This window comes from Sycon ciliatum, chromosome 3 (genome assembly GCF_964019385.1).
Source record: "Sycon ciliatum chromosome 3, ocSycCili1.1, whole genome shotgun sequence".
NCBI classification, from domain to species: domain Eukaryota; kingdom Metazoa; phylum Porifera; class Calcarea; order Leucosolenida; family Sycettidae; genus Sycon; species Sycon ciliatum.
The window spans coordinates 18295925-18308264 of NC_088645.1; the positions used below are offsets into that span (position 1 = coordinate 18295925).

A 12340-nucleotide genomic window follows, 5' to 3' on the forward strand; every position below is an offset into this window, starting at 1 on the left:
AACTATAAAAGGCTTAGTGCTCGTGGACTTCAGTCTTTAACAGTAACTGTTAGCAATTGTTTGGTTGTAAGCCTTTTAAAAATTATCAAATCCGAAAAATGTTCCAGACACCAAAATGCAATAACATGTACGTGCGTATCAGTACGTACTCAGGTACTGTGGCACTGACCAGGTAGCAGTATTGATGCACTGCATTATTTCTATTATTTTAGTGTCTGGAACAGTGTCCGATTTAGTAATTATTTTCTTGTTGCACTGCACATGCACATCCTAATGCAGCATCATCCTCCCCTCCTCCCCCCCCCCCCCTCCTCGTCAGCAAAATTAATAATAATTATGTCATGGTGAAGTGTCTCAAATCGCTCATCCCTCAAAGTCATACGCAAGAACATTATGAAAGTGATATAATCCGATTCAAATCTCAACTCATAGATATGATCCATACCGGGACAGCCTCTGGTGATAAGATGCTCATAATCGAGGGTGAAAACGTTCCTAACGAATTCTCAGACGAGTCAGAGCAATGCTCTAGTGCAACGGCAGAGGTATAGGTAGGCACAAGAAAAGTAAGATGAGAAATAAACAATATAGCAAAATCTCTAGAAGAAAAAAAATATTTAAAATATTCAAAAGCCTTGGGCATTGAGAACCTAAACGTTGCCAGCACCGGAACTGAATTTATCAATAATATTTATGGCGCTGCACCACACCTGTGGCACCCGCAAAGAGACACAGTAACATGGACAGCGAGGTCCGTGTCAGTGACATTACACTATGTCTGCAGTGCAGTCGCAGGGCAAATAAATTAATATGTCGGCAGACAGATTATAAAAGATTCTATTTGTTTCTCTGAAAGCACAGTGGCTGTTCATTGGCACAGTGGCTGTTCACAGATTAGAGTATCCAGTCAGTTCGTATAATAACAGAATGATCCTTGATAGCAGGTCAGAGTGCTCCTATCGAATGTCTCCTAAAGACTGCGCAGAGCGAGAAACTCTGAGTAGAGAGAACTCCACTGGACCATGTGTGCGCTCATATAATTATATATCTATATTATCATGATCACTTGGCACAAGCCAATAAAGTTGTGGCGTGGGCAATAGCCGACCTCGGCACCATGCAGCAGGAGTTTCAGTTCCTCCAATGAATTTGTATCACAGACCAAATCCGATCTACGTTCCCTATAAAAAGCCTGTTGGGAATTCACTAGTAGAACAAGGGAGAGAGAGAGAGAGAGAGAGAGAGAGAGAGAGAGAGAGAGAGAGAGAGAGAGAGAGAGTGAGAGAGAGAGAGAGAGAGAGAGAGAGAGAGAGAGAGAGAGAGAGAGAGAGAGAGAGAGAGAGAGAGAGAGAGAGAGAGAGAGAGAGAGAGAGAGAGTAAGTGTGTGTGTGTGTGAGAGAGAGAGAGAGAGAGAGAGAGAGAGTGAGTGTGTGTGTGTGTGTGTGTGTGTGTGTGTGTGTGTGTGTGTGTGTGTGTGTGTGTGTGTGAGAGAGAGAGAGAGAGAGAGAGAGAGAGAGAGAGAGAGAGAGAGAGAGAGAGAGAGAGAGAGAATGAGGGAAAGAAGCATTGGGAACTTGTGGCCTGCGCCAATTCCTACCTCCACCATTAGGAATAATACAACCTCCACGAAAACTCAGCGGCTTCATAACATTGATGGGGAGACTACAGTGCTTTTTGACGTTGCGTCCGTTTTCGCGGGTTCAGCTCTTCTAGTAGGAGCGTTCTGAGGCGCTCAGTCATCAAACGTGTATCAGTCGTTGCCGTGTAATCACTGCACTCAGTCAGGAGCAAGTGCAAGTTATGACGTATACGCACCGGCGCGCTCCACAGCAGACCAACTTGTGTCTTCGTGCCAATGAAAATCTTACGACACAGTACCTGGCATAGCGCACACACAGTGAGTGTTGCAAAAGAAGAAACATTGGAGGTCAATACACGGACAGATGTCAAGGTACTGTGCATGGAACCGTCACAAGACATACCCGGTACGGAATGTCCTGCAATGGGTGCACGTGCATTATTATTATTATTTACTCAATGCAGACTCAGTATAGTGCTGCAGGGTGCATAGCATGCGCATGTGACCAACACAAAAGTGCATGATTGTACTGGTAATACTGTAGAAGTACAAATTTTCGTTCACGAAATCTTTCGTTATTTCACTCCACCAGCCGGCTTGTTACGTACTAAATTTCGTTTTTGGTCGAGTTCTCTCACCCCGAATGTTCAGAAAAACAACTTGAGTTTGGTACAAACTTTAATTATTTCGCGCCCCCTAACGGAAGCGGAAAGGTGGTTCTTGACCAGGGAGCTGTACGACTCCTTGTTCTTGACCTGCCCGGTACGCGAAACCGTCGATTTTTTTGATTTTTTTTAACGAATAAAGTTAATTCCAAACGAAAATTTGTTCTTGTACAGTACTGTGTTTCTGAAGATGGATTAGTGCGTGAAACTCAGAGTAAAAACACTTTTTCGTTCTCTTATTAATAGTTATTATCGCTTGTACTGGTATTATCATGATTCACGGCTATGCAGTTATGTTTTAGTTGTAAAATATCTCCAAGGCTGTGAATCATTTAAGAGTGTGCTGCAGTATTTTCATTGTAATGAAAGGTCATTTCAAGGGAGCGGCCGATCTCACAGAAATTGTACGTCTTTGGGGATCAGCTGATATTTGAATTTCCTGACCCATTCCTCTCTCAGCGGCAAACAAGTTGCACTCAAGTTTGGCTTTCGCGAACAGATGTCGCTCTCTCGAAAGGAAACAAGGACTGCTATACATAGCGCATTGGGCGAGCAGGCAGTACCATGTACGGTCAAGCTGGTACAATACATCTCATGCATGTACATCTAGTATGCCAATGCCGGTACATAACAGTTATCCAGGTCGACACAGTGCGTGTGTGTGTGTGTTTGTGCGTGCGCGCACGGCCGCACGCGTGTGAGTCACACATGGTGCAGTGGTATGTGCAGTCGATTTCCAATCGAGAGGTTGCGGGTTCAATTTCCGACGATTAAGATCACGCACTGTGTGGTGTAGACCAGGCTAAAATAACGGTCAATTCATCAGCCTTGCAAGCTGTTGAATGGTGTAATCCCAGCACAAGTTGCTATGTCTAGCATAGTTCTTCGCTATCATCTCTTCTGCGATGGGTATGTCTGATTCTGAGTGTACGAACTAACCTGAGGCCGGGTTTAGGGATTTGATGGGAATTCCGGTATGCGTTGAAAGGATAAGAGCCCCTCTCGAATAGAAGCCTCCTCAAAATTGGCCATGTAACGTTAAAACTAGAGGTCCCCAGCTTCTAGTCGCGGGAGTAAGTTTGGCATGCACTGCTACACACGAATAGATGCACATACTAGATGCACCCACCAGAAACACACACACACACACACACACACACACACACACATGCACCTCAGACCTGCCCATCGCGGAAGCGATGATAGCGAACAGCTATGTTAGACATAGCAACTTGTGCTGGGATTACACCATTCAACAGCTTGCAAGGCTGATGAATTGACCGCCACTATTTTCTAGCCTGGTATCCACGACACAGCTGATTGAAGTGGCTTTTTCTGGCCAGTGAATCCCTATTTTTCATTTTTTTTTTACACACACACACACAAACACACATACTTCCTCCGTTAGCAAAAACTTCGTGATGGATTTTGATGGATACGAAAACGCTTAGAACAGGTCAAGAACAGTTTGTATCCACTGCAAATCACTGGACGAAGGTAGTTCAGCTTATGTACAGCGTCTTTACAAGAGAAACTGGTGGCGGAATGAGCACAGAGTTCCGCTTGCGTCGCTTTCGCTCGACTCATTTTTGACCCTGCATTGTTGTCGTCATCTGTTGCACGCGAGTCATCATATCTCCCGAGTCGTTGCTCAGCTTGTTTCAGCCTTGCCTCGGCTGCTTTGATCACACTCCGCTGAACTTGATGTCGTCGTCTTTCAAGTAAGTTGGCTTTCAAGCTGCGTGATCCGCCACGGTGGCGATTACTAGTTTCCACCAGGGAGTTGTACAAATATTTTACGACTCCCTGGTTTCATCTCTGGTCTCCAGAACTCCGCTAAATGAGGCGTAAAGTCACAGCCACATTTATTCCATTTTCTCTGATGGATACTCCTGCCAGCACTGAACGGCAGCGGCTAGCAAGCTCAGTCCAGTCAACTTTCCTTAGCCACGAGACTCACGTCGGAGTGCAGACTTCTGAAAGAATGCATGGTCATCAGCATTCGATTCTGGGCCTTCCGCAGGTTGAACAAGAACTTGAATTCAGAGTTTTTTCACTGCGCCGTGGGTTCGGAGCAGCTCCTTGTTCACTCGCTCATTGTGTGGGCTCGCTGGTCCGTTCCACCGCTCTCTAACACTCTATCACTCTCAAACTCAGTGCTAGAGTAGTAGAGAGGCAAAGCAGCGCATTATCCCTCGGAGAAGTTGTATTTCAGTTTCGTTCGACAGGACCGTCAACACCTATGTTGTCACAGCGTAACCATCGATTCTGCTCGGCTTGTTGTGAATGGCCGCTTTCCTTGCATCGTACCTCCTTCATGGCATGCCAGGGAAGGCCGAGAAAGTGATCGCGCCTCATTTCAAGGCAGTTTGTGCCCAAACCAGTCCCTCAAAAATCGATCACGAAGTTTTTGTTAATTAACGGAGGAAGTACATACACACACACACACACACACACACACACACACACACACACACACACACACACACACACACACGCACACACACACACGTCTGTGACACACACAAGCACAAACACACTGAACGTATTTCGCCATACCACTTACATGAAGGTTGTGGTTGGAGCGCACGTCGGCACACTGCCTCCTCCACTTGTCGCAGTATGCGTGGCAGTCAAAGAATTCGCACTCTTCATCAGTGTCACAGCGCGGCTGGCCAAGCATCTCCTTCATCTTGCGCTCAAAGAACGAGATATCAATATCGATTGCCTCCACCTCCAGCTCGTTTCTGCATTCCGACGACTCATCTGTATTGCGTTCCATCCTGACACCTGGATCATCTGCCCATTCAGTATCATGCGAGGATAGTGCGTGAACGTTTTCGGAGTTGTCCGAGCAGGTGGTTGCCTGTCTACGCACGCCAAAGTTCTCCCCTTTGACGTCGCACAGGTGGAAGACGCCGTACCTAGTGGACGCGAGGCGCTGCTCGAGTGTCAGAAAGCCGAGGGCGGTGCGAACACGCTCGCGCCACGAGATGTGCGGCAGCAGCATGAGATTGAATGCAGATGGAGGTGGTCGAGACGGCACGAGGTACGCATGCCCGCACGAGCCAATCAGGTTCGGTGTGACGCCGGAGTTCGCGAGCAGCATCAGGTGCACAAACTCCTCCTGGTCGAGCAGTGACCAGAGGCTGTGTAGCTGTGCAGTCGACGGTGGTGGTAAAGGCGGTGTGGAACTGGGTGGTGCCAGGCCGTACCGGTCCATGAACTTCAGCAGTGCTGTGCTGTTGGTTCGATACGGTGACACAAACGCATCCATCAGGTCCTTGAATAGCTGGGCATTGAGAACAAACACAATGATGGCTGTAAAAGGCTGAGCAGTTCTGTTATAATTTTAGAGTGAATACGCTGTTGACACTGTGTAACCATAGGACAGTGAGAAGACTCCCAAAGATCATACCCCTAACTGCAAAGGCTACATCAAATTCATAAATTTCCACAGGTCACGGAATCTTACAACATCAGTTGACATTGTCAACAGAATTCGTAAGCTCCACTTTGCAAAACTTAGACTTCTCTTAGAAGACAAGGGGACCTTAGCCTTGTGGCAATAGACTTGGAGGCAGTAGTTTGATAAGGCCAATGACGAGTTCGATTGATGCAGATATTCCAACAGAACTTAACACCGTTGTAGATTTTACTTGAAGTAAACATGAGCTTCAAAATCTAGATTTCCGGGTAACGGAATAATTATGAAAAAAATGCCCATGGTTCGAAATCGAACCATGGACTCCAAAGGGTTAAAACAAGATACGAAAACTGAGGCGCAGCCGAGGTTTTTATAAATGGTTTTGATTCCCTACAAAAACTCAGCCTTGGCATTTATCTTATACATAAGGCTGGTGTATTGTGCTGCGATGTCTACAGCGAACCTGCTCATTATTGCTCCAACTAGCTTTGTTTCACATACAGTCGTGGCAAGTGAAATCCTACACTTGGCATAAGGGACTACACCATGCAGTGTGCAGCCCCTGCAACCCTGCATAGGTAGCACATGTGTTACACACAACTTTTATCTGTCTCATGACAGAACTCGTACTCATCACAGTCAAGGTTCACAAGAAAAGTTCAAAGGTGCAGGCGGAAATGCATGGGGACTGGATACCAATACTCCTTATGTGTACCATGTCTGTGGAATGTGTGTATCTACTTTGTGATCTTTCGACCTGTTTGGGATGCATACGGCTCTGATGTGCGAATTAGGTACAGCTCATTACATCATTGATATTAGTGTTGAAACGAATAATCGAATAATCGAATAATTTAGAATATTCGTGGGGTGAACGAATAATCGAATAGTCGTAGGAATTATCAGAAATCGAAAAAAAAAAAAAAAAAAAAAAAAAAACCGATCTATGCTAGGCCTTGACGGATTATGCTAATATTTTCGTGAAATTATGCTTTTCGCATTGCTGAAAAAATTGCCGAATTATGCTATTTTTATGCTAAAAGTTATCAAATTATGCCGCATTATGCTGCACATTTGCGACGAAACACCACAGCACTAGCCAACTTGGTTTCGCAAAAAACATGCATGACGACTAGCGCAAGAGCTTTTTTTGTAGAGGGCGTTGTACTGAGTAGCAAAAGTTCAACGGGGTCAACGCACCGTCCGACCTAGCTACGACCGTCACTGATTGTAGTGGACTGGACATGTTATCAAGGGAGTCGTAAACCTACGACTTCCTGGTGCATCTACTTGTACTTGTACTTGTAGGACATGACTTGTGCAACTGTATGGAATTTGATGCGAACAGGCGGATTATTCCAATTATTATTTATGCGATTCGTATGCAATTTGCCTCGAATTATGCGATTATTCGATTTTGGTAGGAATTATGCGAAAAATTATGCTAGCATAATCCGTCAAGGCCTAATCTATGCTCGGTGCACCGGTGCTGACCCTACTGATATTTGCACTGCGTAGATCTGCTCGTAGTATTTCTTCTCAATCTCTTCTCCTCCAAGATTTAATCTCCTATCGGTATCTATAAATACTTCTGTTCTTTCCATACGAGGGAAACTCTTGGCGGTACAGGTTAACCGGTTTTGCACCTCCACATAACAAAATCCGATAATCAGCAAAAAAATCAAAAAAAACCGCTTAAAAAAGTGCTGAAAAAGTGTTGAAAAATGCCATCATGCGTATGATAGAATATAGATTATTCGTTCGATGGAGGGCGAAATTATTCGATAGATTATTCGTTCGAAGAATCCGTGTTCGGTTTAAACACTAATTGATATCCATTTGTGGCGCTGTTCCCTATGGCAAGTAACGGATTTCACTTGCCACGACTGTACAATATTCATTATCAGAAACACTACAAGAACTCGTATGGTTGGGTAGTGCCTCGTAGATGTGCAGGAGCTAGGAATCACGTCGCTGGATGTCTCAGTACACCTTATCAGTGTTGTGCCACGTCGTCGCCCTTGCTGACCGTATATGATCAGGTTACTTTGGTGGACAGTTAGTGATAACTTGTAACATGTTATCCATCCATTTTACACAGCATAAGATGAAATCTGCATCTCTTACCTCCAGTGCCTCTGCCATGGAGATGCCCCCGAGCGGCCCATCAATCGTAGAGCGATAATGCTCGCCGGAGAAGTGCGATGCTTTCAACACCACATCCTCGCTGACCTCGCCTGCGCGTTGCTCGCTGCCACCTTCTCCATTGGCAAGCTGGAGACGACGCGTCAGAGTCATCGCCAGGACAACCTTGTTGCCGTGTGAGAGGCACTTCTTGATAGTGAGCCGGCGTATGGCGTGGTCATCAGGTACCAACGTCGGCTGGCACAGAGCTGGGCACAGAGGTCCGACGATGTAGCCGTGCGTGTAGTTCGAACACTGGGCGTGAATAACAGACAGGAATACAGATAGAGTAAAACCTGTCAAGGCGACCACTCGGATAAGGCGACCACTCGGATAAGGCGACCACCTGTCCAAGAAGACCATTAGAACCAGGACCAAGGGATGTTATTCCCAGTCAAATAACACTGGGTGAGGAGACCACCTGGCTACAGAGACCACGTTTTCAAGGTCCCTTGACCGGTCGTCTTAGACAGGTTTCACTGTGCACACATGCACGGACGCATGCACACACACACACGCACACACACACACACACACACACACACACACACACACACACACACACACAGTGGCACAGGCAACATTACCGTTCTGTGACATACGTGTATGATATACATGGCCTGCACAGGGAGAGATGCAAACAAAGAATGCGTACCACTGCCGCCACCACCCACCCCATCCTCACCCACAGCCTATACTACGCAACTCATCGACCAGGACCGACTCTGTGTGCAGCTACACGTCACTCAGCTTATCAAACAAGACGGAGGTTACGTTATCAGGTGATTGTGTGCTTGAGCAATACACACAGACAGCCTGGGTTGCTTCTCGTAATGGTATACATAGCACTGCCAGCAACTCTGTGGCGTTGACACTTGAAAATTGTTGCAAGCAGGCAGCAGTGCAGTTACAACTAGTTGGTTACTCCCTGCTCACGCGTCGGTGCATTTACTAAAGCCTACACCGTATTCACGCGTCGGTGATGATACTTCTAATCTAGCCAAAATTTACAGAAGTGCATGATTTGAAGTGCAATCGCCCAGAGAGACAAAATTTACAATAAAAATAAATGCAGCACTTCGGAAGTAACATGAACAATCAACAAATCAATACGAAACAATCATTAATTTTGAGATAAAGAGATACTATAATACTATACTAGTATACGAAACACATTATTTTTATCCAAATTCTTACTAGTTGGTCCAGAAAGTTTATAGCTCTCTCCTCATCACATTGCAAGCCTAGCCTCTCCGCGAGCAATTTAGATTGGGGCAAGATTGGGGTGCTCCACAGAGCGAAGATGAACGCTACCGCCACGAGGACACTGATCACAGTGCAACGACGTCGCTGCCCCGCTGTGTGGGGACGGAGTCGCACGTACGATCGCCTGGCTCGAGTGCAGAGCCAGAAGAACAGAGCAAACAACATCCGTACTCGTACCGTCCACTGCCAGCGCGCTAGCGGCGCTGTACCCTATTGCAACAACTGTCTTATCTAACGCTGCCCATGGCACATACTGTTCGCCGAGCAAAGCAGCGGCCTGATCCACGACCGCTACAAAGTCCCCGTCGTAGTTACTACCATCAATCTCCGAACCTGTACCTGCTGCTTGCACAGTGTTACACTTTGCTTCTCGCTTGGATCACCTTTCTTACATCTACTGCCAAGAACAGCAGCGCGGTAGATCTACGTGTAGGTATGCGGCCTGGCGAAGGCTTGAATCAATGAATAATTATAGCTTGAGCCTTGTTTTTTTTTATTGTAGTATATCCTCACCATGCACTATCATTTATTTCCTCTATCAACCACTCGGCACTATTTCCTTAGCCTGTTCGGTGTTCCATTATAAGGAAAGTAATTGAATACGTTTTGACTATTTTATGCAAACCGGTACATCGGCTCAGCTCAGATACCTTAGCTCAGTGCAGGAAATCGTGACAGGAAGAGTGTTCCTACTCCTGACCTGAAGAGTCTGTAGCTTCTTTTGTTACGGCAATGATTCCCATTTGCGTTCAACGGACTGTGATCATGGTGATGTGAGTAGTGACTTCTCGGGCCCCGGTCGCTACGAACACGACACTTCGACAGCTATCACATATCACTATCACTATCAGTGTATCAATACTAAGGCCATAAGCTGATGCTACACAACAGTACAGGGCCACTGAGCCAGGCCGTGAGTGAGGGCCGTGAGGCTACACCGTAGATCTACACGCGTGCGTCTAACACATGTACATCATGGTACATAGACAGGTGCAACTGTACTGTCTGTGCAAGGAAGGTGTTTACGTGACAACGGAGTACTAGTAGTAGTAAAATTAATATTGGTAGTTTACTACTCCCCGCCCAATGCAATGTCAATGATTTTTTTCCAAGCACCTCTATGATTTTTTGGCGCGAACAGCAACATGACGCATTATGTGACAGTCCGTGCGTCAGATTCAAAATAGAGAGGTTCCGGGGTACGATTTTCCGTGCCAAAATCCGTATGGGCGCTACGGATTTTTTCCAGGCGTGCTCCATACGATTTTTCGGCACGAGAATCCGTGTAGACTGGCTTTCATACGAACCATGCTTCGTATGGAGATTTTGCGTCATCGAGTGCAGAAAGATTTTTCGCGTGCAAATTTGGTACGAGAAACATCGATTTTTCGCGGGAAGTTTTGATTTCGGTACAAATTTTCAAAATAAAAAGGCATAGCGCGGGAATGTGACGTGTTTGCGATCGTAACCTAGGCAATGACGGCAAACACATAAGTTCCGTACCCCGGAACTTTTCACTGCTCGAAAACGACGTATATAAAATCCGTAAAGCCTCCACGGATTTTGGCACGAAAAATCGTACTCCGGAACCTCCCTAATATATTATAATATATATATACACGCTGACGAGTCCACAAAGGACGAAACAGTTCTGTCCGCAGATTGAGTATTTCGCTCCTGCTCTTGTAGCAGTTGAGCACTCTTGCGTGGGGTAGTGCCTTTGCTGTTTGCGTTATGCAGAGCTCACTGACTTGTCAGTTTGAGCACTCTGGCAAGGTACGTTCGGGCCTGATTGGAAATTTTTATTTCCATTGCTATCAGGTTCGGCCTCATTTCCTCTGTGCTGCGCTGACGAGTCCACAAAGGACGAAACAGTTCTGTCCGCAGATTGAGTATTTCGCTCCTGCTCTTGTAGCAGTTGAGCACTCTTGCGTGGGGTAGTGCCTTTGCTGTTTGCGTTATGCAGAGCTCACTGACTTGTCAGTTTGAGCACTCTGGCAAGGTACGTTCGGGCCTGATTGGAAATTTTTATTTCCATTGCTATCAGGTTCGGCCTCATTTCCTCTGTGCTGCGCTGACGAGTCCACAAAGGACGAAACAGTTCTGTCCGCAGATTGAGTATTTCGCTCCTGCTCTTGTAGCAGTTGAGCACTCTTGCGTGGGGTAGTGCCTTTGCTGTTTGCGTTATGCAGAGCTCACTGACTTGTCAGTTTGAGCACTCTGGCAAGGTACGTTCGGGCCTGATTGGAAATTTTTATTTCCATTGCTATCAGGTTCGGCCTCATTTCCTCTGTGCTGCGCTGACGAGTCCACAAAGGACGAAACAGTTCTGTCCGCAGATTGAGTATATATATATATATATATATATATTTTTTTTGGTAAACCGGCCTCTTGTACGGGCATAGTAACACAGTGATACAATAAAAACAAGTACCAGTAGTTACATGTACATGGACCATACGAGAAAAAGCAGTGATGACGAGGCATAAACAAGTGTCTAGTTGCTGTATGGCAGCTTCCGAGACAGCGAGTCGAGCGGATGACTCAGCCACCTCCGGGTGCGAATACAGCCGTCGTGCACCACGCAGGCAAGCCACGCCTGCATGGAGAAGGGCGAAGCTGAACCTGCAGCGGATCCATGCCATCACTGCAGAGTATGGCTCACCAGATTTGTCGGAGACCATTGCAGCTATTCTCTTGAGGAGAGCGGCAGCAGCTCGACCAGTACCACCAGTTGCAGCGAAAACCACAGGGATGAAGGTTCCACGCTCGACCTCCTTGACGCGCTGTTCGTATCGCCTCCGTTTTTCACGTTCATGACGCTGGTAGCAAGCGGTGATGGAAGAGGATCGATTTGAGGGAGCAAAGGGGTTGAAAACCCGAATACAGGTCCTCCCTCATTATAACGAGTCCGGTTTGTACATAAACCCCGTTAGTAAATAGATATCTGAAATCCCCTGGCGAAACGTGGTCTATACAACTGTTTACAGGTCCGGTTATAACATAATTCGTTAGTACATAAAATTCGTTATAACGACCCTTTGCCTAGATCCCTGGAGTGCCAAACCCTCAGTATAAGATAATACTGAGTCAGTGACCATGCAGGACCAAGGCCAAAACACGTAGGATAAAGCAGAAAGACGAAACGTAATAATCTATGTATTCGTGAATATGGACGATCCTTTGCATCCAAGGAAGAGTTATGTTGGAGATTTTCCA

The 12340-nt window shown here is 46.2% G+C and overlaps 1 protein-coding gene across 1 annotated transcript; it reads right to left on the reverse strand.

The window, feature by feature from the left end:
* Positions 1–387: 387 nt before the first annotated feature.
* On the reverse strand, positions 388–9620 carry LOC135811647 (divergent protein kinase domain 1C-like). The gene is made up of 4 exons (XM_065324883.1): positions 9053–9620; positions 7799–8110; positions 4811–5536; positions 388–1878 (listed from the first exon to the last, which is right to left on the reverse strand). The coding sequence occupies exons 1-4, from the start codon at positions 9284–9286 to the stop codon at positions 1663–1665; spliced, it is 1488 nt and encodes a 495-aa protein (XP_065180955.1). The 5' UTR covers positions 9287–9620; the 3' UTR covers positions 388–1662.
* Between the last annotated feature and the right edge of the window lie 2720 nt (positions 9621–12340).